Here is a 26,435-nt window from a genome sequence, read left to right on the forward strand (position 1 = left end):
ACCAGGTTCAAGTCCCTCTCTCAGCCATCAAAGAAACTGAATCTTTAGTATAGTCGTAGGGCAGTATAGGAGGTGTAGAACACAAACTGGTAACAATTTTAAAAGCTAAAATTATGAATATAAGATTAAATTTAAAAAATTTAAAAAACCCAAAATTTTAAAAAGCCTTTAAAATCCTTATGACCACAATTGAGTCCAACATTTCTGTCGCTAAGCAAGACAGTTCTTAAGTGAGTTTTGTCCCATTTTACAACCTGTCTTGCCCCAGTTTTCAAGTGAACCACTGTGGTTGTTAAATTAGTAACACGGTTGTTAAGTGAATCTGGCTTCCCCATGGACTTTACTTGTCAGAAGGTTGCAAAAGGGGATCATGTGACCCTGGGATATTGCAACCGTCATAAATACATGCCAGTTGCCCAGTATCTGAATTTTGATCAGGTGACCGCAAGGATGCTGCAATGACATGGTCGTAAGTGTGAAAGATGGCCAGAAATCCCTTGTACAAAGTTGCTGTTGTAACTTTGAACAATCACTAAGAGAATGGTTGTTAAGTCAAGAACTGCTTGCAATCTCTCTCTTTCAGCCCAATCTATCCCATACATTTACTGTTGTGGAGAAAAGAAAAAACTAGAAGAAAGAAATGGAAGGTACCCGGTATTGAACTCGTAGAGGAAAGACAGAACTTCAATCTAACAGATATATAAATAGCACATTTTTCCTTGTTATTAAAGAGCATAGAAGATAATTGTGTTTATTATTTATTCGTGACATTCACAGTCGCCCATCTCGCAAACAAGCGAGTCTTGGAGATCCTAAAAGGCTACCAGAACTTGAAATATTTTGACATTTCTGTGTTCTAGTTAAATCATGCATGCATAAATCATACAGCAGCCATGGTGGCACAGTGGTTAGAATGCAATATTGCAGGCTAACTCTGCTGACTGTCAGTAGTTCAATTCTCACCAGGCTCAAGGTTGACTCAGCCTTCCATCCTTCCGAGGTCAGTAAAATGAGGACCCAGATTGTTGTGGGCAATAGGCCGGCTCTGTAAACCGCTTAGAGAGGGCTGTAAAGTACTGTGAAGCAGTATATAAGTCTCCAAGTGCTATTCCTATAAATGCCACAAAATATTTGTGTGGAAACTGATAAACATTACCATGTGCAAGGGATAGGAACAGAAACTGAAGAAGGTTGGATACGCAGATAGGTCCTCAAAATATCTCACAATGACATGCCCACACTCAAGCAAATGGGAACTGACACGTTTCTTTACAATAAAGCACTTGGCATTCACTAAAGAGCGATTCCCCCTTAAGAAAATAATAGAAACAAGTAGAAAAGAGTTGTGAGTTCCAGACAGAGTCTAAATATACGGGATACTTTACCTTGTGAGCCAATGTAAGTTGTTTGGATAAGGAAGGCACCCATGATGCAACCGGCTCCATTGAAGAAAGCCAAGATTTGCATGGCAACCCCACGAATTTGGCCTGGCAGAAATCGGAATGTAATGAAGACACCTTTGCAATGGAAAATAAAAAATAAAAATGAAGGATAAACTTGGAGAAAAGGATACAATGTATTAGGGCTTGTATACGCTTCAAAAATGGTTGTGTTCTGACCTCGGCTTCCCCCAAAAGCACTAAGCAGACACTTTGTCCTGGCAAAACCCATTTTATTAAACGAAGATGAATTTCTTGCATTCACATTCAGCCAAAGGCCTGGCAAACAGTCTTTTCAAGGGTGTAATTAGGAGCACAGACCTTATCTAGCCCGGAGAGCTGCCAAGTAAATATTTTCAAACGCAGTGCTGACAAGGAAGGACTTGGCACAGAGTTTCTGAGATGCACAGACAGATCTTCACACTGCTGCAATGAACAAATTGTTTCCTGCAAAAGCCCACTCCTCTTTTACTCCTCTTTTAATCCCTATGGGAGGGGCCATTCACTGTCCACCTGTGGCTTTACTCCCACGCCGACCCTTACTTCATAATTGTTCTTTTCTTTTGGCAGCTCTGTGCATGCGCAGGCTAGGAACCGGCTCCAGCTGCTCCCCTGCCTCACTGCTGTCTGACTCCGATGGCAGCTGATTACTGCCAGACTGCCCTGGCCCCATCTCTTCCTCTGATGCAGAGCCCTCATCTGAGTCTTCCTCAGCCTCCAGGACTGGCCCTGTTCCACCCCAACCTCCTCACTCTCCGACTCTGCTGCCAGAAAAGTGCTTTAGATCTTGAGGGGCCAAAGGCAACACCTCTTGGGTCTAGGACAACACCCCGTGGCCGAGTTGCCCTGTCTGATTCACCGTGGGACAATTCACTGCAGCCAACTCTTTGTGGGACAACTTGCCGTGGGACATCTCCTGGGGCGAAAACCAGACAAGTGAATTGCTGCAGACCTTGCCTTGCTTTAGGTTTGAACTTCTTCAAGTTAGAAGTCCTTGAGGTTGCACTTCTACTTATTTATTTATTTATTTATTTGATTTGTCAATTGTTTACAAGATAATAAGTATAAGTGTATACATAGTTATGAATACATGAAATGGGTACATGTAAGAAAAATAAAATAAAAATAAAAGAAACAATAGGACAGGGACGGTAGGCACGTTGGTGTGCTTATGCACGCCCCCTAGACACCTCTTAGGAAAGGGGTGAGGTCAATAGTAGACAGTCTAAGGTTAAAGTTTTTGGGGTTTGGGGAAGAAACTACAGAGTCGGGTAGAGTATTCCAGACATTGACCACTCTGTTGCTGAAGTCGTATTTCCTGCAATCAAGCTTGGTGCAGTTAACCTTGAGTTTGTATCTATTGTGTGCTCTTGTGTTGTTATGGTTGAAGCTGAAGTATTCATTGACAGGTAGGACATTGCAATGTATGATTTTATATACCATGCTTAAATCAGACTGAAGACGGCGTAATTCAAGGTTTTCTAGTTCTATAATTTCAAGCCTGGTGGCATAAGGTATTCTACAATGAGTAGAGGAGTGGAGAACTCTTCTTGTGAAATATTTCTGGACTTTCTCAATTGTGCTAATATCAGATACGTAATGTGGGTTCCAGACTGATGAGCTGTATTCAAGTATTGGTCTAGCAAATGTTTGTACTTGTCCCTCTCTTGAATTCTCCCATGTTGAATTGTCCTGTGGCAAGTTGTCCTTTGATGAGTTGCCGATGGTGAGTTGACTGGGACAAGCTGGCCAGGGTGAGACGACTGGGACCAGTCGCCTGCAGAGAGTTGTCCCATTCCATCGCTTGTCTGCTATTCCTGAAAGTGGTCTGATTCCCCTCCCTCCAAGCTTCTGCATGAACCTGAAAAAAAAAGACGCTGCTCCTTTAAGGAACACCTCCCATAGTCTCTGCAGGGACTTAAAAAGAAAAAAAAAAGGGGGGGGGGAAAGTGGCTTTAACAAGTAGCAGCAAGTGATCCTGTTATGACACGGACTTGGCTGAAGCACTTATTTGGAATCTTTTTTATAGTATGCCCAGAGCTCCTACATAATATGTTGCCTCAGAATCCTGCAAGAAAGACAGGATACTCAATGCAACTAGCAAATAAACAAATAGGCAGCGAGGTTTTTTTTTTGCTGTAGCACCATATTTGTAGCAATGCAATTCCGTGCTTGGAAGGGAGGAAAAAGGCAGGAATATATCAAGGGAATGCTACGTTTGCTTCAATGGTCACCCAGATTTTCCTGGCTCTTTTTCCGTTCTCCATAGATTAGAAATGGGCAAACAGCCCTGTGAAAAGTCCTCCATCCATAAAATTGCCATGGAGCCCACATAGAAAAGGCTATTTGGTTGATTTTGGAAAGTAACAGGCTGGGTCTCACATTTACTGAAGAAAGAATAACAGAATAACGGAGTAGGAAGGGTCCTTGGAGGTCTTCTAGTCCACCCCTCTGCTCAAGCACGAGACCCTATTCCATTTCATACAGATGACTGCGCAATCTCTTCTTGAAAACTTCCAGTGATGGAGCAGCCACAACTTCTGCAGACAAGTTTTTCTACTGATTAATTGTTCTCACTGTCAAGAAATTCCTCCTTACTTCTAGGTTGCTTCTCTCCTTGATTAGTTTCCATTCACTGCTTCTTGTCCTGCCCTCAGGTGCTTCGGTGAATAGTTTGACTTCCACTTCTTTGTGGCAGCCCCTCAAATATTGGAACACTGCTACCATGTCTCCCCTAGTCCTTCTTTTCTCTAGACTGGACACCCCCAATTCCCACAACCGTTCCTCATATATTTTAGCCTCCAGGCCCCTAATCATCTTTGTTGCTCTTCTCTGCACTCTTTCTAGAGTCTCAACATCTTTTTTCTTTTCTTTTTAATATTGTGAGGTTAAAAGAATGGAAGTTAACCCTCCCTTCAGCTCCTTTGATCACATATAATAAATGGAAAGTCCTAACACCAGCCGTAAATCAGGCACGCCTCCTAACCACAGAGAACATTATTCTTGAGTGAGCAATCATCACAAGGGTGACAAACAAAAGTGATTGATCAATAAAGCAGCCCAGAAATGCAGTCGAGAAACACCAGAGTGAGGAGAATGATAAAATAATCCCTCAACCACGGGTGGGCTGCTGGGGGTTCGCAGGGGTTCGGGAGGGCCCCTAGCTAAGATTCTGTGCAGTTTGGAGAAGCCCCAAATTCCACTCCTAGCTGGCCCCACCCACCCTACCCACCTTTCCCCATGCGGCTTGTTTTGGATGCGGGTAAGTACAAGATGCCTACTAGGCCCATAATGGTGAACCTATGGCACAAGCTATTTGTATGGGCATGTGAGCCCCAGCCAAACTTACCTGCACTGTGCATGCACGCACCTCCCAGCTCATTTTTGGTCCATCTGGGGCTTGAGGGAAGCCTCTGCAGCCTTGGAAGGCCAAAAAATGGGCCTTCCGGCAATACCGGAAGTGCTCATTTTCAGCCTCTGGAGCCCAGGGGAGGCTGTTTTCGCCCTCCCAGAGTGCCTAAATGGGCCCGTTTTCAGCCTCCCAAGGTTGCAAAGACTTCTCTCGAGCCCCTGGGAGGGCAAAAACAGCCCCCCAGGCTCCAGAGGCCCTCCAGTATTTCCAGAAGGCCCGGTTTTTTTGGCCTCCTGAGGCTGCAGAGGCTTTCCTCGAGCCTCTGGGAAGGCGACAAAAGCCTCAAATGAGCCAAAAATCAGCTGGGAGGCACATGCATGCGCAGTGCAAGTAAAGGGGTATGTTGTACGGGGGCCGGATACATTGCATTGTGGGTGCTGGCACACGCACACATGTGCGCTATTGCACATACGTGTGCTTTTGGCACACCACAACAAAAAGGTTCACCATCACTGGACTAGGCCATTCCCACCATGGCCCCGCCCACCCAGCAACCAGTCAGAGAACCCTTTGCTAAAATTTTTGAAGCCCGGCCCTGCCCTCAACCATCCCTGTCAAATGAACATTGTTCTAGGCTTAAGTCAGTTGATTTGCAGATGAGGAAACGGAACAGAAAACAAGGGTTCTTACAGGTGGGTGTCACCAGAGTTTCTGCTACTCCAAGCAAGAGGTATTGTGGGGCCAGATGGAGACACGGCATGGAAGAAACGAGGAGTTCTTTGCCTGAAAGTGTCTGTTCAACCAGTGGGAAATGCTTCCGATGTAGCTCCAAGCAACCAGCAACAACCACGGAAAGAGTTGCAGATATATTGCCTACAACTGAGCATCAAACACAAAGAACAATTAATTTTGTATTGAAATATATACATTGTAAAGTGTAACAAAAATTGTGCGTACCATGCTCAATAAAAAACCGACTTTTTAAAAAAAATTCCAAACATCTCCCAAAATTTTTTTGCGGGGGAAAAGATGGAGGCGTGTTTTTCTAGAATCATCATTGCTTTTTCTAAAACTCTTCTTCTAGAACAGGGGTGAGCTCAGGAATTCTGGGAGTTGAAGTCCACAAGTCGTAAAAGGGCCCAGTTGCCAATTTATGAGATTATCTGCCGATAAACTCATGTTACAAAGGAAGGCAAATAAAACGTGTCTCGGGATAATGTTGCAGGATCCAAATTGGGTCGGTCACCAGGACTAGAGTTTTTGTCTTTTGAGCTTTCAAACTCATGCTGGAGCCCATCCTCAAGGAATTTCTTTTTCATCAGAATGAGAGTGTCAGGGTTCCAAGTAATACACCCATAGCAAACAGAACTCCAAGGCAGGTAGATTCCTTAAAGAACAGTGTCAACTCATAAAATATTTCTCTGGTCTTTTAGAGTTGCCAACAGAAAGGGAGTGGGGAGTAGTGTAGCAGCTTGCAAAAACGAAACTGCATTCCATAAATGTTTTCATAGATAGTTTCCAGGCGACTGAAGTTTCTGCCCTGCAAAATTCTAACTGGAGAGTATGATTGATGACTCTTGGCTATGGATGTGTCCCATTGGAGAATACGAATTATGATACACCCAGGGGGTAGAGGGAAACTAAGGTCGAGAGTGACAATGAATGATGTATCTCATGAGCCCTGACAAACAGTTTTACTGGCTACATCATATTGGCACGGACTGGTGAAAACCGACTCTAATGGTTCCCGTGGTTTTTACCTAATTAAAAGTAAACGTCCGCCCCCTTTCCAAACAATCAATCGTATGGTCGAATCAAAGTGTTGTCCGGTTGCTTGGTAACTTCAGTCCTCTCAGCCACCTGTGGGAATGTCCTTGGTTCCCCGAGGGACCTATTTTGTTTTGGCTACAAACCTCTCCAGCTATCTCTACCCCCCACTCCCTAACCCTCATCTCCATTGTGGCAACCCTGAGGCCTCAAAGATGGCCTCAGTCAGGCCAACTTCAGAGTTGGCAGAGAAGTTGAGAGAGAAGTTCCCTGAGGATGGGCTCCAGCACAAGTCCATAAGCTTGGAAGACTAAACTTCTGTTCCCGCTGATGGGCTCAGATTGGATCCTGCAGATTCATCTTGTCTCTTAATTTCTGGTGTCTATTGTCCCTGCCTTTTCCAACCTTTCCCATCACTTCCCAATCTCTCACACCAGTCCTTTTAGCTCCACAGGTTAAGATTATTAATTAAAATACCATTTTAGGCTAGCACAATGCATTATTTTAAGCCCCTTTAATAAACATTTTGAACTATGAAATTATTTTCCAAGTAGCACATCCAGGGTAGACTAACAGGAACAGGTGTTTTGCACCTGTGCTACACGCACCTGGGTTTCCATGTGCACATGTTTCAGTGGATTTTTCTATTTAATTCAGAAAGCAGCCATGCCAGGAAAAATCTCTGCTTTTAGCCATGCATTCATCCTTCTAGAAAGGGATGTGCCTTCTGTCATTTTGTACAGGTACTTCTCGACTCACAAAAGTTCATTTAGAGACCGTTCAAAGTGAAGACGACACTCACAAAGGTGATTTACGACCATTTTTTTCATACTTACAACTGTTGTGTATTCAGAGTTTTGCAGCGTAAATTCAGCGCCAGAAAAATAAACACAGATGGCCGACGCTTCATTTATCATCTTTATAAACATAATAAGTAGATTTTACAAACCAGTTTGTAGATTTCTCCAACATGGAGCAAACTCAAACAGAAGCATGTTGCAAGTAACTTCAGACATATTGCAAGTGCAGAGCAGAACAGCAACTCAGAAACAGAAGCTCAGAAACAGACATCAGTCTCACTTTAGTTCAACAGGCAAGCAGAGGAGAGAAGCAGTTTCATTTTCAATAGACAGACTCAGAGCTTAACATAGCTGCAGAGCTGCAGAGCTTAACATAGAGCCACGCCTAGGCTACTTCTAGTTTCAGTTTCCAAAACAGTCCTCATTGGCTGACTTAGTTGCTATGCCTCTTCATTGGCTGACCTTGTTACCATGCTCTATTCCAGTTCATGAATATACTCTGACATTGTGGCATCCCCATGGCCTTGTGATCAAAATTCAATGGACTCATATTCATGACAGGTGCAATGTCCCAGAGGTCATGTGATCCCCTTTTGCGACCTTATGACAAGCAAAGTCAATGAGTGAGCCAGACTCATTTAACAACCGTGGGACTAACTTAGCAACTGCAGCGATTCATTTAACAACCATAGCAAGAAAAGTTATAACGTGGGACAGAACTCACTGAACAAATGTGTCGCTTAGCAACAGTAATTTGGGACCCAGTTCTGGCTGTACGCTGAGGTATAGCAGTGTTTGTCAAACTTGACAATCTCTGTGGACTTCAACTCCCAGAATTCCCCAGCCAACGTTGCTATTTGAGAAACATCGGCCTGCAGTATCACATTCATGCACGCTTATAAATCACTCCTATCTACCAATGAAGCCAGAGGAAGAAGAATCTGGACATCCAATATCTCTTCTGTGATTGCAAGTGAAACACTAAATCTTTCAAATGTTTGCAGCGCCATTAGACTCTAGGCCAACATGTAACTGAAAGAATTGTCAGCATCATTATCCAAATCTTCTTTTCTGCAGCTCAGCGGAGACATTATTTTATTTTAAATCCTGAGTAATTGCCACCTGCTGTTTCATGTGCTTCTACTTTGCACAAAGCTTAACAACAAACTTAATTAGGCTAATTCCAGTCAGATTAATATTTCCTGTCTTTTCGGCACTAGCTGTGTGCCACTTGCTACGTGCTTGCCAAGTTAAATGGAGGGATACGGGAAATGTTGCTTTCTAACTACGGGCATGCTTTAAGAGGCACTGCAGGATGGGAGGTAGCTCAGGTTGGGTGAGCAGTTCAAAGGTCCAGGAAGGGATCTCCAAGGCAGAAATTGAGAGCTGTTGTTCTATTTTACAAGTAAGCAATACTGCAGCTGGGAATGAGCAAAGAGGGGGCATATCCCAAAAGCAGGATTTCAGGAAATATGCACAGCCCAAAACATCGTGGGCTGTCCCCTGATACCACTAGATGACCTCCCTAGGGCTCGCTGCCTTAGAAGAGTGAGGAAAATCCTCAGAGATGACTCACACCCCAGTCAGCACTTCTTCACTCTCCTAACATCGGGTAGGAGACAGAGAAGCATAGCCAGCCGCACCAACAGGCTAAAGAACAATTTCTACCCGTGGGCTGTCAGAAAATAACTTCATGTCAACATAGTACGATAGACTTGCGGGCCAGCGTGTTGTGCAACAAGGTCATGTAGTGTAATAAGATTGGGACTGGGTTAAGGACTTCTGTCCTCACTGTGAGTTGTGTGTGTGTGCGTGTGTGTGTGGTGCACAAAGGGAGGCTCAACCAATCTCATCGTGCACATGTTATACTCTGACAGTAAAGGAAATTAAAAATAACCCAAATCTGAATGGAAGGGATCAGGACTGAGTTGCTTGCAACAGATACCAAAAAAAAAAAAAAACAGGTCTGGGTAAATGGCTGGGTTGATGGTTGAAGAAGATAGCAACGTGGTTTGATGGACAACAGGAAAAGGCAGAACAGTTTAATGCCTGTTTTGCACATGGCTTTTCACAGAGACGCAGTGGCTCGGTGGTTAAGACGCTGAGTCTTAGATCGCAAAAAGGTCCATGAGCTTGGCAATTCAAGACCTGACTGACATGGGACAGAGTGAGCTACCGTCGCCTCTCCCAGCTCCTGCCAACCTAGCAATTCGAAAGCATGCCAATGCAAGGAGGTGAATAGCAGAGGTGGGTATTCAGCAGGTTCTGACCAGTTCTGGAGAACCGGTAACAGAAATTTTGAATAGTTTGGAGAACCAGCAAATCCCACCTCTGACTGGCCCCGCCCCCATCTCTTCTCTGCCTCCCGAGTCCCAGCTGATCGGCTGGGTCTTCTTTGGTTGCCCTGCACAGGAGAACGGAGCGGGAAAGCAGGTTAGTGGGGTGGGGAGGGAATGGAGATTTGGCAGTAACGTTCCCCCAGGAGTGGGGAGGGAATGGAGATTTTATAGTGTCCTTCCCCTGGAATAGGGGATGTTGCAGTATCCTTCCCCTGCCACACCCACCAAGCCATGCTGACCAAGTCAGGCCCACAGAACTGGTAGTAAAAATTTTTGAATCCCACCACTGATTAATAGATACTGCATATAAGCATGCAGGAAATAAGTAACAGCCTTCTGTGTTCTGCAGTATGCTCTGTGCTACGCTGTGATGTCATGCCAGCCACATGACTGTCGAAATATCTCTGGACAATGCTAGCTCTTTGGCTTTGGAGATGAATACTACTCCCTAAAGTTAGTCAAGACTAGCGGGGTAAAACCCACGGAGCCATCTTTATCTTTTCCAGGTGCTTTTGCAAGAGGCAACTGGGCTTTCTTTGTTTTTCCTTGAAGACATTTTGCTTCTCATCCAAGAAGCTTCTTCCCTTCTGACTGAATGGTAGGGAATGGAAAGGATTTATATTCCTTGCAGTCATTTGATCGTTATCGTTCTTTCTGAGGGTTGTTGAGGCCACTTGGAGGTTTATCTGTGCCCTCAGGGTCACACGAATAGTGCAAATGGGTGGGGAACTTCTGAAAGGACTGTGTTGTAAACAGGGGATACTGGAGGTAGCATCGTGTCCCTCCTTCTCTGTTGAGAGAGGGCTGTTCAGTTTTAATGTAGATGGCCTCTATACCTTTTCACAAAAGAAAAAGATGACCTAACTTGTTAGAAGCTGCACCACAGACAGCAAAAGAAAAATACAGGGCAAGGAAGTCATGAGAGAACATAAACCTAACTGCTTTATAGGAATTCAGATCACCAAAACTAGATGTATTCCATTTCCTAGTGCTAAAAGAACTGGAAGATACGATTTCAGGATCACTGACTTTAAGCTTTGAGAACTCCTGAAAGACAAGGGAAGTGCCAGAAGATTGGAGGACTGGGGTTGTAGTTGGATTAGAAAGAAACAGGATGGGAAGAGTATTGATGCCTTTGAATCTTATTTATTTTATTTTTGATTTTATTTATTTGATTTGTCAATCGCTTACAAGGTAATAGATATAAGTATAAGCATGAGTAAGAATACAGGAAATAGATACAAATAAATGGGGACAATAGGACATGGACAGTAGGAACGATGGTGCACTTATGCACACCCCTTACAGACCTCTTAGGAATGGGGTGAGATCAATAGTGGATAGTTTGAGGTTAAAGGAGTGGGGGTTAGAGGATGTAACAACAGAGTCAGGTAGTGCATTCCAGGCATTGACCACTCTGTTGTTGAAGTCGTGCTTTCTGCAATCAGGTTTGAAGCGGTTTACATTGAGTTTGTATCTGTTGTGTGCTCTTGCATTGTTGTGGTTGAAGCTGAAGTAGTCACTGACTGGTAGGACATTGTAGCAGATAATTTTGTGTGCTACGCTTATGTTCTGTACAGACATTTGAATACTTCGAAACCGGCAGCCCGGATTGGCTAAAGCGCACGGCCACCGGATTGGCTGAGTCGCGCGGCACTGATTGGTCGCTCGAATCGACCGCGATTGGCTGAGCCGATCGTGGGCGATTCAAAACGACCCGATTGGCCGCAGCACTCAGCAGAGAGAGTTTTTAAGCCGCGCTTCTTCCCCATTTCCCCCACTTGTGTTTTACCCTAATAAAGAGCTGAACCAAGTCACCGACTCGCGTCCTTTGTGCGTATGAGATATACGACTCTGGCGACGAAGGTGGGATCTTAAAACAAGTCCCACACCGCACGTGGCCCACGGAACCGCAACCGGCAGCATGGCCAGTGGCAACGTGCCACCCGCTCCCTTCAACCAAGCTACGGAGGATTGGGAATCGTACATAGACCGATTCCTCATGTTCCTGGAGAGTAGCAACCTCAAGGACGCGAACGGGCAGAGGAAAAGGGCCGTCTTCCTCACACACCGCGGGCCCGCAGTGTTTAAAATGGCAAAAGCCCTCGCCAAGCCGCTCAATGTAAAGGCCATGGACTGGGCTGATCTCGAACCGCTGCTGAGGAGCCACTACGCACCCGCCGTGCCCACCCTCATCCGCCGGCACGAATTCTACCGCCGCGATCAGAAGCAAGGGAGAGCGTCAGCAACTTTGTGGCCGACCTCAGAGACCTCGGGGGCCTGTGCGGGTTCACCGATCTCGATGAAGCCCTGCGGGGACCGCGTCGTCCTCGGCCTCCGGGACCCCGTCCTGCAGAGCCGGATCATGGCAAAGGCGACATCTCCTCGCTGACGCCCTTGCCGAAGCCACCGCAGCAGAAGCGACCGGAAATCAGCGGCCCAATTGCGGCAAGCCGGCACAGCAGAGCGACCCGCCATGACCGAAGCGACCGCGACCCCGAGAACCAGTCCGGATTCGACCATCGAGCAACCGCCTCCACATCACGGCGATCTCGAATCCCCCTCCGACTCAGAGGACGACGAGGAGGACATCCACCGACTGCAGACGGACGCGACCGGCGCGAGCAGCGGAACCGAAAATCAAAGTTCCAGTGCTCGGCTGCGGCGGAACACCCGAGGTCGGAATGCCGGTTCTTTGATGCAATATGCCGGCATTGCGACAAGCGGGGCCACATCGCCAAGGTCTGCCGTTTCAAACGGAACCACAGCCCCGCCACCGAGACGGCAGCCCACGGAGGCGCGACAATGCCAGACGCGACAACACCCCCAAGGAACCGCGACCGGGATAGCGAGAGCCGTTGGAGCCGGGAAGCGAGGAGCCGCCGTTTCAACGAAAACCGCCAGCGCGAGAAATGCACCAGACGGTCATCGTTGGCCATTCCTCCAACTGGGAGGGCCGGAAGGTCCACGTGGAAGTCGCCATCGAAGACCGCCCCTGCAAAATGGAAGTCGACTCCGGATCTTACCTATCCATGGTCGCATGGCGGAAATTAAGAGGCTAGTACCATCCATGAGACGGCACGAGCTGGAGAGCCAGAAGCTCATCCTTAAAGACTACCAAGGGAATCGCATCCCGTGGTAGGGATCGGGCACTTCAAGGTCACATTTAAAGGGCGCACCAAAATACTACCCCTAACCATCGTCGAACGAGACCGCCCCAGCCTCCTGGGACTTCAATGGTTCGCGCCGTTGGGACTAGAAGTGACCGGCACCAACCACGTCGCCGAGGCGGACTGGGAGGAGCAGCTCGTGCGCGAGTTCCAAGAAGTCTTCGACGGAAACCTAGGCAAGTACCGGGGGCCCCCAATATCGTTCAGCCTTGACCCCACCATTGCCCCTATCCGCCTCAAACCCCGGCGAGTGCCTTTTGCCCTCCGCCCCAAAATCGATGAGCAATTAAATAAGCTCATCGAACAGGGAGTCCTCGAGCCAACAGACCATGCCCGATGGGAGACCCCTATAGTCACCCCCGATAAAGCCAGATGGGTCAGTGAGAATCTGCGGGGACTATAAGGCCACCCTGAACCGCGCACTACAACAAAGCGCCTACCCCGTCCCAGTAGTGCAACACCTTCTACACTCACTGGGGGGCAGGGTTTCGCCAAACTCGACCTGGCCCAAGCCTACCAGCAACTGCCGGTCGACGAGGAAACCGCAGAAGCGCAGACCATAGTCACACACCGAGGGGCATTCCGCTGCAAGAGGCTCCAATTGAGTCAGCGTAGCCCGGGGTATTTCAAAGCCTAATGGAGAGGCTCCTCCGGGCATAAAAGGGGTAGTACCCTATTTTGATGACGTGTTGGTAGCCGCGGCCGACCAGAAACAATTGGAGGGCCGCCTAAGGGAAGTGCTGCAAAGATTCCAAAGTGCAGGACTAAAAGTTAAGAGGGAGAAATGCCAACTGCGCACGGCACGGGTCAATTCCTGGGGTACCTACTAGATCAGCACGGAATCCACCCCACCGAGGGCAAAATAAAAGCCGTCAAAGAAGCCCCGAAACCCACAAATAAAACTGAGTTACAAGCGTTCCTGGGGTTGATTAATTTCTACAATGTTTTCCTGCCCCAAAAGGCGACCGTGGCGGAACCGTTGCATAGGCTGCTCGACAAGGCAGCCACCTGGACGTGGGGGAGGCGAGAAGAGGACGCTTTCAACAAAACCAAGGACCTTCTCACATCGGACGCTGTCCTCATCCAGTACAGCGAAACACTCCCCATCACGGTAACGTGCGACGCATCACCCTTCGGGCGTAGGAGCCGTCCTCAGCCACACCCTCGCCGACCGGAAAGAAGCACCCATCGCTTTTTCTCAAGGACCCTTTCAAAACCCGAAAAGAAACTACAGCCAATTGGACAAAGAGGCTTTAGTAATCGTTGCAGCCGTAAAGAAATTCCACGAATACCTTTACGGCAGGACCTTCTCCATAATCACGGACCACAAACCACTGCTGGGAATACTGGCGGAGACCGGGCCACCCCAATCATCCTCTCCCCAAGGATGACAAGGTGGTCCAATTTCTCGCCGCCTACAATTACCGGCTAATCCACCGCCCGGTAAGTCAATCCCGCACGCAGATGCCCTCAGCCGCACACCTTTGCCCACCATGGACGCTGACCCAGCACCCACCACATCCACCCTGAGCATCGAGACCTTACCCAACCTACCCTGACCGCGTCAGACATTGCTCTAGCAACCAATAAAGACAAACGTCTGGCGCAGGTCCTAAGATGGGTGGGAAAAGGGTGGCCGGAGAAGGACGTGGACAACGAGTTCAAAGCTTACCGGAACCGACAAACAGAGCTATCAACGCAGAAAGGCTGTCTACTGTGGGGGATAGAGTCATAGTCCCAGAAAAATTACAAAAGAAGTCCTGAGCATGCTGCACGAAGGGCACCCCGGCATCGTTAGGACAAAAGCCCTGGCCAGAAGTCACGCCTGGTGGCCAGGGATGGACAAGGAGATCGAAGCCTGGGTGGCCTCCTGCAAGCAGTGCCAGGAATCAAGACCAAACCCCCGCCGCCCGATCCTGGAATGGGAAACCCTCGGGGCCTTGGTCCCGAATCCACGTAGATTTGCGGGACCAACCAAAGGACACACCTTCCTAGTAACTGTAGACGCTTACTCCAACTGGCTGGAGGTAAGCAACATGAAGACAACTACCACAGACGCCGTCATCAGAGAACTCAGTAAGCTCTTCGCAACCCACGGCCTTCCCGATGTCATCGTGTCAGACAACGGGCCCCAGTTCACCGCACTACCCTTCGAGAAATTCTTGGCAGAACGAGGGATCCGACACGCACTAACGGCACCGGCGCACCCGGCGGCGAACGGAAGGGAGGAGAAAATGGTCCAATTCACAAAAAGACCATCCAAAAGATTGAAACCGGGACATACAAGACAAAATAAACCGGATGCTACTAATTCAGCACATAACCCCGAGCACTACGACGAACAAGAGTCCAGCGGAGCTACTAATGGGGAGGAAACTGCGATCACCGCTCGACCGCCTGCACCCCACATACAACCCAGAAAGACCCCCTGACTCCACCAGCAAACGCAGAACATTCGCACCGGAGACAGGGTCTACGCAAAAACCTTACCGGGGACCCCCTCTGGATACCGGCAACGATCACCCAAGCAACAGGCCCACACTCGTACCGCCTTCAAACTACCGACGGACGGCGTGGAAACGCCACATCGACCAATTGAGATCAAGAACCACCGCAGGAAATACAACCGACACGCAAACACCAGACACTGAAAGGAACCGGCAAAACACCAACCAAGAGGGGAGGGAAGACCCCAAAGAACAAAAAGAACAAAACCACCCAAGAAGAAACCAGCAGTACTCACCATCTGAAGAACCGGAGAGCGACCCACTCGAAGCCTCGCCTGGAAGGAGCAGCTGAGCCAGCTCAACCGGCCCCGGAAGCCCGAGCGGGAGCAGCCAAGCCAGCTCAACCAGCCCGGAAAAGCCGAGCGGGAGCAGCGAAGCCAGCAGCTCGACCAACCGGGGAGACCAGGAGGGAGCCGCGGCGAGAGGCCTGACTCACCCTTCCAGGCGGTTCCATCAACGAGGCGGAGAGCGACAGGAGTCCCACCGAACCGGGCGACAGCCAAGAGACAACTGACCAGCGCAAGTCAAATCGGAAAATACGGAGCCCGCCTACTTACGGGACTACGTTACGTAGGACCAAACCAAGAGGGGAGGGTGTTCTGTACAGACATTTGAATACTCGAAATCCGGCAGCCCGGATTGGCTAAAGCGCACGGCCACGGATTGGCTGAGTGCGCGGCACTGATTGGTCGCTCGAATCGACCGCGATTGGCTGAGCCGATCGCGGGCGATTCAAAAACGATTTCCGATTGGCCGCAGCACTCAGCAGAGAGAGTTTTTAAGCCGCGCTTCTTCCCCATTTCCCCACTTGTGTTTTACCCTAATAAAGAGCTGAACCAAGTCACCGACTCGCGTCCTTTGTGCGTATGAGATATACGACAGCTTAAGTCTAACCGTAGGCAGCGTAGTTCAAGGTTGTCCAAGCCCAGAATCTCAAGCCTGGTGATATAGGGTTGTGTTTTGTTGTGAGCAGAGGAGGGCAGTACTCTTCTCGTTGGTTCTTGGTGCTGGAGAAGATTCCTGAGAATTCTGGGGCAACCAAGAAGTCAGACCAATGGCTCTTCAAACATATCAACCCAGAATTATTACGCAAGGCAGATGACCAGGTTCTAATAGTCTTAATCTGGACACATAATATAAAGACCTAGTTCTCTGAAAAAAACTCATATAACATGGTCCTCATTTGAACCAAAGCAATACAGTTGAGAACCGCACACATGGATCTGATTGGAGTAAATTGTAGGGATGACATGGAAATATGATTTGCATTTTCTCTTACTTATATTTTTTATTTCTCTTATGGTCTTATTTCTGTCCTGGTTTGTATTTTGTATTATGAGATGGTTCACAGGCTAATCAATAAAGTATTACTGAATGGGAAAGAAAAATAAAGCTACAGATCAGTCAATTTGACCTGCTTAGCTTCCAAGTACGGACAGATATAAGTATAGATTGTCCAGGCATTGCTATCTGATAAATTCACTGGCATATCTATTTTCTTGGCTGTGATATACCCATAGCAACTGCACTTAGACTTACATACTGCTTAGATTGACTGCTTCCTAGTATGATTTGATTGCTTAATGTACCCTATGACTATCATTAAGTGTTGTACCTTATGATTCTTGATGAATGTATCTTTTCTTTTATGTATACTGAGAGCATTTGCACCAAGACAAATTCCTTGTGTGTCCAACCACACTTGGCCAAGAAAGAATTCTATTCATAGTGCTTTACAGCCCTTCCTACGTGGTTTACAGAGTCAGCATATTGGCCCCAACAATTTTGGATCCTCATTTTACCCACTTTGGAAGGATGGAAGGCTGAGTCAACTTTGAGCCTGGTGAGATTCAAACTGCCAAATTGCAGGCAGCCGGCAGTCAGCAGAAGTAGCCCGCACTACTGCACTCTAACTACTGTGCCACCAAAGCTCCTATGGAAGTGATTCTCCATCACCTTCTTCTGGGATGTTTTTTGAACTTTTCAATCTGGAACACAGCACTGGAATTTCCTAATAGTTGCCTATGGAGATTCTCAGCCATCCAGGTCATGGTTGTCCCCAAAGTGCTTCTTTTCAGTTGCAACTGGACTGTCTTTGTTTTTCCTTGAAGTCCAGTTGTCTCTTGAAAAAGCACCTTTGGGATTCCAACAATTGCTTCTCAAAACCTTAAGCCAGATCTGATCCTGCTTAGCCAATTTCCTTGAGCATTCTAAGGTGCTCTCACCTACGTGGACGGATGCTGAAAGTACTTTGTTTTAAGTTTGCCAGAGCATTATAGATTTGATTTCTGACCTTTTACCGTCTCTATTCAGTTTGAGATCCCTGCTGTGTCAAAAGTTTTTTGCTACCAGTTTTGATGGTAATGTTATGCACATGTGGAGAGAGGTCTGTGGGTTTAGAGAGAGACCTCATATGCCAGTTGGTTTCTCCTAAGACCCTGATCTGATTTATGATATTGCAATTAACTTCTGAATGTTTTATTGCTGGCTTTGGGCCATAAAAAGGGGCATCTTCTTTCTTGGATTATTCTACTTTGAAATTGCAAACAACAGTATAAAGTGGAGGGATGTTTCTACACATCGTTGCCTAAACTATCTTACAAATTGCCATGAGTGCTTTTTAAAAAATTGACCAAATACATGCACGATAAATAAAATAGCCACCATATTTACTTAATGTGAAATATACATTGTTTAATCACTAGAAGTCATTTAATAATGAAGCTCCCTAATGATGCACAGCTACGAATGCTCAAATACTAATATTGTCCTGTAATGTTACTCAAGAGATAGTCTCCATCATCTCATTATTATATATATTATTACTACTTGGATGCCAGTATTCTCAAAAGCAATAGCGCTTCTTTTATAAATACCATATAAATACCATATAAATTATTTGCATCTTTCTAAAAAAAAAAGTATTTATGATATACAGGTAGTCCAAGGCTTACAACTACAACGGAGCCCAACATTTCTGTTGCTAAGTGAGACAGTTCACGTGACCATGGGGATGCTTGCTGCAATGGTTATATGTGTGAAAAATGGTCATAAGTCACTTTTTTCAGTGATATTGTAACTTCGATCGGTTGTTAAATGAACTATTGTATGTCGAGGACTATCTGTATACAAAATCAAGAAAATAAACAGATGTATAACGCAGAAATCGATCATAATAAAGACAAACTTTCCAAGCATTATAAAATACACAAGGGAAAGAAAAAAAAAAATAACATTGCAGGTAGTCCTTCACTTATAGCCATTTGTTTAGTGACTGAAGTTACAATGGCACTGGGGAAAAAAAGTGATTTATGACTGTTTTTCCCACTTATAATTGTTGCAGCATTCCCATGGTCACATGACCAAAATTCAGGCACTTATCCTGCTGTATTTATGATAATTGCATTGTCCTAGGGTCATGTGATCACCTTTTGTGACCCTTTGACAAGCAAAGTCAATGAGGAAGCCAGATTCATTTAACAATCATGCCACTAAGTTAACAACTGGAGTGATTCACTTAACAAATGCAGCAAAAAAGGTCGTAAAATGGGGCAAAACTCACTTAACAACTGTCTTGCTTAGCAACAGTCATTTCTGGCTCGATTGTGATCGTAAGTGGAGGACTAACTGTAATCATCATCTTCTCTTAATGACCCCATAATCCCTTGCAGGGTGGAGTCTAGGCAACTGAATGGAGCTGAGTGTTTACTGGCCAGATGCCCTTCCTGTCACCAATGCGGAGTTATATTCAGCAGATATATTCTCAACATGCCCAGAGAGAAAAATACCTGATTCTACCTAGGATCGAACTCACAGCCTCCTGATTGGGAGGCGAGAGTTTCACATCTAGGCCACCGCACCACTCCGAGGACTACCTGTAATAATGTGCACTATTTTTTTTTTAGTACTCACCAATACAGATCGTAGGATACCATCCACTTGTTTTGGTGTTCAACAAACAAGCATTGACACACTCCAGAAGGGGCGCCAGAATTAAAAATGGCAAGATGCTTATTACATTCATGGCAGCGATCGGCAGAAGGAATCCATTCAAATTCAGATTGGAATTCACTGTCTGTATGTTATATCCGGATGGGATCTGAATAGTAAAGAGAAATGCTTTAGTCTGGTTGATGACCCAACTTCCTTCCACTCATGGAAAAGAAATAAAATAAAGGTTGTTTTTTTTTAACCTCCGTTTTTGAAGGGATATGTTGCATGCTAAAATTAAAGAGACAAGGGTGTGCATCTGAACCAAACCAAACCGAATTTAAAACAAAAACACCATTAACTCACTTGCATAACACACGATCTATAAAGGATCTGGAAGGCAAATAAAGGAAAGAGACGGATGAGCAATTTTGTGTTTTCCACTTGGGTTTCGGTGTAGTGGCCTCCATAGTTTTCCTTGGCGTGGTCCAGCCAGTTTGCCACGTTCCCACTGAAATAGCGGCATTGTACGCAACACACCTTCAGTGCATTGATGATTATGCCACAGACTGTCAACAGGCAACTCCCTAGGAATAAGACAGGGGAGTTAATAATCTACAACACAGACTTTACAAGATCGAATCTGCCTGCTTGTAGCAGCTGGCATTCCTCTGTGACAGTTTTGGCAGATTTCAACTGGTGAAGAAACTAGGTTAGGGTTGGTGGCTCTCTTTGCCTACAAATCCCTCTTCACTACTGTTGGAAGAAATGTCCATCTGGTTCAGTTCCAAGTGGGGAGAAAGACACTGGAAACATGGAGGCTGATTGGAAAGATGGTTTATTGAGGGACAGGACCACATGGGTTTGAAGTCCTGGGCAGCTGACCACATGGAGTTGCCCCTCTTGGGCCTTGCCCTTGAGCTTCCTGTTCTTGTGCAAGAAATGTATTCTATTGGTTGTCATACTTCCAGGGGGCTTTGCAGGGGTCATAGCTAACTTTTTAGGTTGTCTGAATTATGTTTGATTGAAGTCTGGACTCTCTGAGATGATGTAATGATGGGGCTTGTGTTTTGAGAGGGTGTTGGGCCATTCTTATTGTGTCTTAATGGCTTTCCTGGTTTGGATCCTGAGTGAGGGCTTATCCTAATTCTTCCTTTGTTCAAAATATCCTGTCTTAAATGGATTAGCAAATCTACATTTCTAAAAGGAAGGGAGTCAAGCTATTCTCCAAAGCACCTGAGGGTAGGACAAGAAGCAGTGGGTGGAAACTAATCAAGGAGAGAAGCAACCTTGATATAAGGAGACATTTCCTGACAGTGAGAACAATTAACCAATGGAACAACTTGTCCCCAGAGGTTGTGAATGGTCCAACAGTGGAAGTTTTTAAAAAGATGTTGGATAACCATTTGTCTGAAGTGGTGTAGGGTTTTCTGCCTAGGCAGAGGGTTGGACTAGAAGACCTCCAAGGTCCCTTCCAGATTCTATTCTATTCTATTCTATTCTATTCTATTCTATTCTATTCTATTCTATTCTATTCTATTCTATTCTATTCTATTCTGTTCTGTTCTATTCTATTCTGTTCTATTTATTCTACTCTATTCTACTCTACTTACTATTGACAGGTGGTTCATCACTGAAAGCTGGGAACCACACTCTTAAGTAAAGTGTCAGTACTGTAACACTTGTGGGCATTATGGTAGCTAAATCCAACTCTATGTGGCCTTCAGAAGTGGAATCCAACAGCCCAGGAATCCAACATTAATTTTCAAAAAAGGAATGATAATTGTTGACTGTTTGGATTCCTCTCCAACCTTCTTGGGTAAGTTTGACTGAGACCTTTTTTGCATCTCTCATTAAGTAAGTCACGGTGACCATTAAGTGAACCCACAATGGGCCTTTTTTAAATGGAAACCAGAAGTAAATGCTGGTTTCTGACAAAAATCATTGTGTATCACAGTCATGTGATCACAGGCCATAAAGTGGGTTGGCTGCTGAGTGCCCGAAGTGTGATTACATGTCCACAGGTTGGGGGGCAGCCATTGAAACTTTGAATTCTAGTCATCAATCCACCAATCAATCAATCAATCAATCAATGGAACAGCTCACCCTCAGAAATTGTGGGAGCTTCATCACTGGAAGCTTTCAAGAAGAGACTGAACTGCCATCTGTCAGAAATGGGGTGGAGTCTACCCCATTTGGGGAGGGTTGGACTAGATGACCTACAAGGTCCAACTCTTTTCTGTTCAAAAATAGCTTGAGGAAAGTCTCCCAAATGGTTGTAAGTCAAAGACTATCTATAATAACAGCATGACTATATGTATCTCGAAACGAGAACATCCGTAATATATACTGGAATGTTGGAACAAAACTATAGGAATTGAGTAAAGCAGGGGTGTCATTCTCAATTTCATTGAGGGCCACATCAGGATTGTGTTTGACCTCAGGAGGGAAGGAGTGGGCATGGCCAGCTCAATGTCACTCATGTCAGGGGTACCTGTGGTGGCCAAATGCTAAGGCAGGACTTCCTTCAGACCCTCCCTTCCTCTCATTATAATCTCCTTCCTTCCTTCCTTCCTTCCTTCCTTCCTTACTTCCTTCCTTCCTTCCTTTCCTTCTCCTCCCCTCTTCATTCTCCTTTCTTCTTCCTTCCCCTCTTTCCTTCCTTTTCCTTCCTTGCTCTCTTCCCTTCTTTTTCTTTGTCTTTCCCTTTCTCCTTTACTGTCCCTTCTTGAATGCTGAAATGCAAAAAGTGAAACATTTCTCCTTTTGTTTTGTTTGTAGTTTGTTTTGCTAGTGTTACGTCCTGGGAACTCTAGGAGTTCCCACTCAGGTCCATTCACTTTGCGGGGGCGTTCTTCCCCTTCACTCATTGGTTGGTTCTCCCCAGCAGCCAGCTATAAAAGCAGGCTGCGGGGTCCAACCAGTTGCTGATCGCTGCGAGCCAGTTCCAGGCTTGGCAAGCACGGTCAGTCCTTTATTACTATAATAAAGTATTGTTGCACTCATGCTCTGGTTCAGCCTCTCTTTTCCCAAACTTAACACTGGCGACGAGGATGGGATTCCTACCAGAAGCACCTTGCAACCGCTGAGTCACTAGCCGCCGATCCGCAGCCAGAGAGAGCGATCGGCCGGCGATAAGAGCAACGCTGATCCGCAGCCAGATAGAGCGGTCAGCAAGCAGCAAGAGCAAACGCTGATCCGCTGACAGAGAAAGCGGTCAGCAAGCACTAGAAGCGAACGCTGATCCGCAGCCAGAGAGAGCGGTCAGAATCGAAAGTGAGAAGCGTCTGTAGCCGCTTGTTAGCCCAGCTACAGGAAAAGTGAAGCGCTGCGAGCCGCAGCCGCTCGTTTGTTTAGGCGCGAAATTCAAACGGCTGTCATTTGAATTTCAAACCTAAAAGGTACAGCGCGGTGCTGTAGTCAAGTCACTGACGCGAATTCAAACGCTGCCAACGGCTAACAGCCAAACCGTGTGCTAGCCCAGAGAGAGAGAGAGGATTGCGAAAAGCCTCTCCAGAGCTGAAATCACTTGCCTGCCACAGGCACTAGAATCTTTTGCTGCTGCCCCAGAGAGATTTTGTCCACAGGTTGTTCTACCGGTTTCATCAGCATGAATTCCAATCCAGTCTTCCCAGCGTTCAAACCGGATGAGGAGAAGTGGGAATCATACAAGAACCGCTTTAACCATTATATCGATGCAATCGGGCTGGCTGATGCTGGGGAGCATCGGAAAAAATCGTATTTCCTGATCTACTGTGGAGCCATCGTCTTCGATACTGCCACAGCCCTCATGGCTCCACGTGAGTTGAAAAACGTTCCTTGGTCTGAACTGCTAGAAATCCTCACTAACCACTATTCTCCCAGGCCTTCACAGATTGCCAGGCGATTCACCTTCCGTATGAGGAAGCAATCAGACAAGGAGACCATCAATCAGTACATGGCCGCCCTCAGAACAGCAGCACTGCATTGTGGGTTTGGAACCTACCTCAGGACATGCTCCTCGATCAACTAGTCTGCGGGGTCAAGGACCTCCACCTTCAGAGGCGCCTCCTCGCTAAAAAGGACCTCAACCTCGCACAAGCCGTCGAGGAGGCCTTGGCAGCAGAACTGGCAGCACAAGCAGCCACCGAAATCCATGGCCCGACTTCCAAGCTAACGACAATTCCAGTCCACTCCGAGGAGGTGGTAGCAGAGGAAGCCTTTAGTTATGAAAACGATGTCCACCGCCTCTCCAACGCCAGGCACCCGCAGGTAGGAGCCAAGCAAGAAAACATCGGTCCACCCAAGCACATCACACTGTGCCTAGCCTGTGGTGGATCTCATCCAAGGGCTACCTGCAAATTCAAAGGAGCCACCTGCAATACCTGCCATAAAAGGGGGCACATCGCGAGAGTCTGCCAAGCCTCTCAAAACTCAGCACAAAGGCACCCCCCCTTCTCTCACTCTGGACCGCAGAGGCAAGTATTGAACTGTCGCACTCACCACCATGCCAAGCACACTTGCCATACTGTTAGTAAAATCTCTCTCTCCGTTTTGTTAGAAGGTAAACCGTGCCGCATGGAGGTTGACACAGGGTCAGCGCTCTCAATTATCTCGTGGAACACCCTCAAGAGGCTTCAGCCCAGCCTATCAACTAGCCGGCTCCAGAAGTGCCAGTTCAGCCTGAAGGACTACCAGGGGAGAAGCATTCCCGTAATCGGCAGAGGCAAGTTCCTTGTCAATTTTAAAGCTTTTAAAGGTCACCTACCTCTAGTGGTAGTTAACGGCAATCTTCCCACATTATTGGGGCTCGATTGGTTTCCCCATCTCGGCCTAGGGCTAACAGGAGTCCATGCTGTCTCAACCTCTGACACTGACTCCTTATTCGCTGATTACTCAGATGTATTCAGCGATGAGCTGGGGTGTTATAACGGTACCCCTATCTCATTCTCAGTCGACCCCCAGGCAGTCCCAATCAGGCTAAAACCGCGTAGGGTCCCATTCGCTATTCGACCAAAACTAGATGCGGAATTGGATAAACTGTTAAAACAAGGGGTCATTGAGCCAACAGATTTCGCCAAATGGGAGACGCCCATTGTCACACCCCTCAAAAAAGACGGTAGCCTGAGAATTTGCTCGGACTACAAGACCACAATCAATAAGTTTCTACAAGTTAGCGCTTACCCAGTGCCCGTCATTCAGCATTTATTACACACTTTTGAACCTGGCAGCATTTTTGCCAAATTGGACATGTCTCAAGCGTATCAACAGTTCCCTGTTGACAACCAAACAGCGGAACTCCAGACCATTGTCACTCACAGGGGTGCTTTCCGATGCAAGCGTCTCCAATTTGGCGTAAGTGTTGCCCCAGGCATTTTTCAATCCCTCATGGAGCGGATTTTGCAGGGCCTCCCTGGTGTAGTACCCTACTTCGACGACATCTTAGTCTCGGCCAGGGACAGACCCCAACTCTTCCAGAGAGTTCGAGCAGTGTTAGAGAGGTTCAGACAGCATGGCCTCAAATTGAAAAAAGAAAAATGTGCCATTGCCACTAGACAGGTGGACTTTCTGGGTTATAAAATTGACGCCTCAGGCATTCACCCCCTGGAGTCCAAGGTTAAGGCAATTCACGAGGCACCCACTCCAACCTCCAAAACTGAACTACAGGCCTTCTTGGGGCTATTGAACTTTTACGCGTCCTTCTTGCCCCATAAAGCATCAGTGGCAGAACCCCTACACAGATTATTGGATAAAAAATCACCTTGGCACTGGGGTCACAAAGAAGACTCTGCTTTTCACGCCGTCAAATCACTACTCACGTCAGAGGCGGTACTTATTCAGTTCGACCCCAACCTTCCATTAGTGCTGGCAGCAGACGCATCCCCCTTTGGAATCGGGGCAGTATTAAGTCACAGGCTTCCCAATGGCTCCGAGGCTCCCATTGCTTTTTTCTCCAGGACGCTCTCTGCAACGGAGCGTAATTACAGCCAGATCGATAAGGAAGCTCTAGCAGCTGTTGCAGCAGTGAAGAAATTTCACGAATTTCTCTTTGGCCACTTTTTCGAGCTGGTCACGGACCACAAGCCCCTCCTGGGTCTACTAGCTGGGGACAAACAGACCCCTCAAGTCCTTTCTCCTAGAATGACGAGATGGACCCTCTTCCTAGCGGCCTACTCCTACAGACTCATACACCGCCCAGGTAAAACATTGTCCCACGCTGACGCTCTCAGCCGCTGTCCCTTGCTGGCTCCAGCTGAAGACCCTGCTCCTGTCCACGCTATTTTTGAGGTCACCCAATTGGACCTCCCCATCACGGCCCTTGACATTGCTGCTAAAACCAAGGCAGACAAAACACTCGCCCAGGTGCTGGACTGGGTGAGGAGGGGGTGGCCGGGTGGTAATGTTGAAAGCAAATTCACACCTTTCAAGACCCGGCTGCAGGAATTATCCAGTTTGCAGGGCTGTCTACTGTGGGGCACTCGAGTGGTCATCCCGACCTCACTGCGTACCCGAGTTCTGGAGGCGTTGCACGAGGGACACCCTGGCATCGTCAGAATGAAGGCATTAGCACGCAGCTACGTATGGTGGCCGGGCCTCGACGAGGACATCGTCAGATGGGTAAGTTCCTGCAACATCTGTCAGGAATCCCGTCCTGCCCCTCCTATTGCCACCCCTACTAAATGGGAGAGCGCCAACGCTCCGTGGTCCAGAATTCACATCGACCTGGCCGGCCCATTGCATGGGAAAATGTTCCTAGTGGTCGTGGACTCCTATTCTAAATGGATTGACGTAGCACAGCTATCCACGACCACCACACAAGCAATTACCAGAGTATTAACTCGCCTGTTTGTAACACACGGGCTGCCTGACTCCATTGTCTCCGACAATGGCCCACAGTTCGCATCAACCGAGTTCAGCCGTTTTGCTGCCAACCTGGGCATCCGCCACATTTTCACAGCCCCATTTCATCCTGCCAGTAACGGATTGGCTGAAAGAGCCGTCAGGACCACTAAAGAAGCCCTGGCTAGGTTCAGCAAGGACGATTGGCACCACAAACTCTCGCGTTTCCTGATGAGCCAGCACTCAACTCCATGTTCAGTCACCAATAAGTCCCCAGCTGAGCTCCTGATGGGCAGGCGCCTGAGGACTGTA

At 47.1% G+C, this 26,435-nt stretch overlaps 1 protein-coding gene across 1 annotated transcript in view; it reads right to left on the reverse strand.

The window, feature by feature from the left end:
- Positions 1-26,435, reverse strand: part of SLC15A5 (solute carrier family 15 member 5) — a 70,156-nt gene that overhangs the window by 17,713 nt on the left and 26,008 nt on the right. Inside the window, exons 4-7 of the mRNA XM_087935612.1 lie at positions 19,671-19,891; positions 19,287-19,473; positions 5,482-5,670; positions 1,386-1,517 (exon numbers count right to left, since the gene is read on the reverse strand). Of these exons, the coding sequence (XP_087791738.1) occupies positions 1,386-1,517; positions 5,482-5,670; positions 19,287-19,473; positions 19,671-19,891 (729 nt within the window). The remainder of the gene's footprint in view (positions 1-1,385; positions 1,518-5,481; positions 5,671-19,286; positions 19,474-19,670; positions 19,892-26,435) is intronic.

The sequence above is a fragment of the Pseudonaja textilis genome, chromosome 5 (assembly GCF_049901715.1).
Source record: "Pseudonaja textilis isolate UNSWEBS1 chromosome 5, rPseTex1.2, whole genome shotgun sequence".
NCBI classification, from domain to species: Eukaryota; Metazoa; Chordata; class Lepidosauria; order Squamata; family Elapidae; genus Pseudonaja; species Pseudonaja textilis.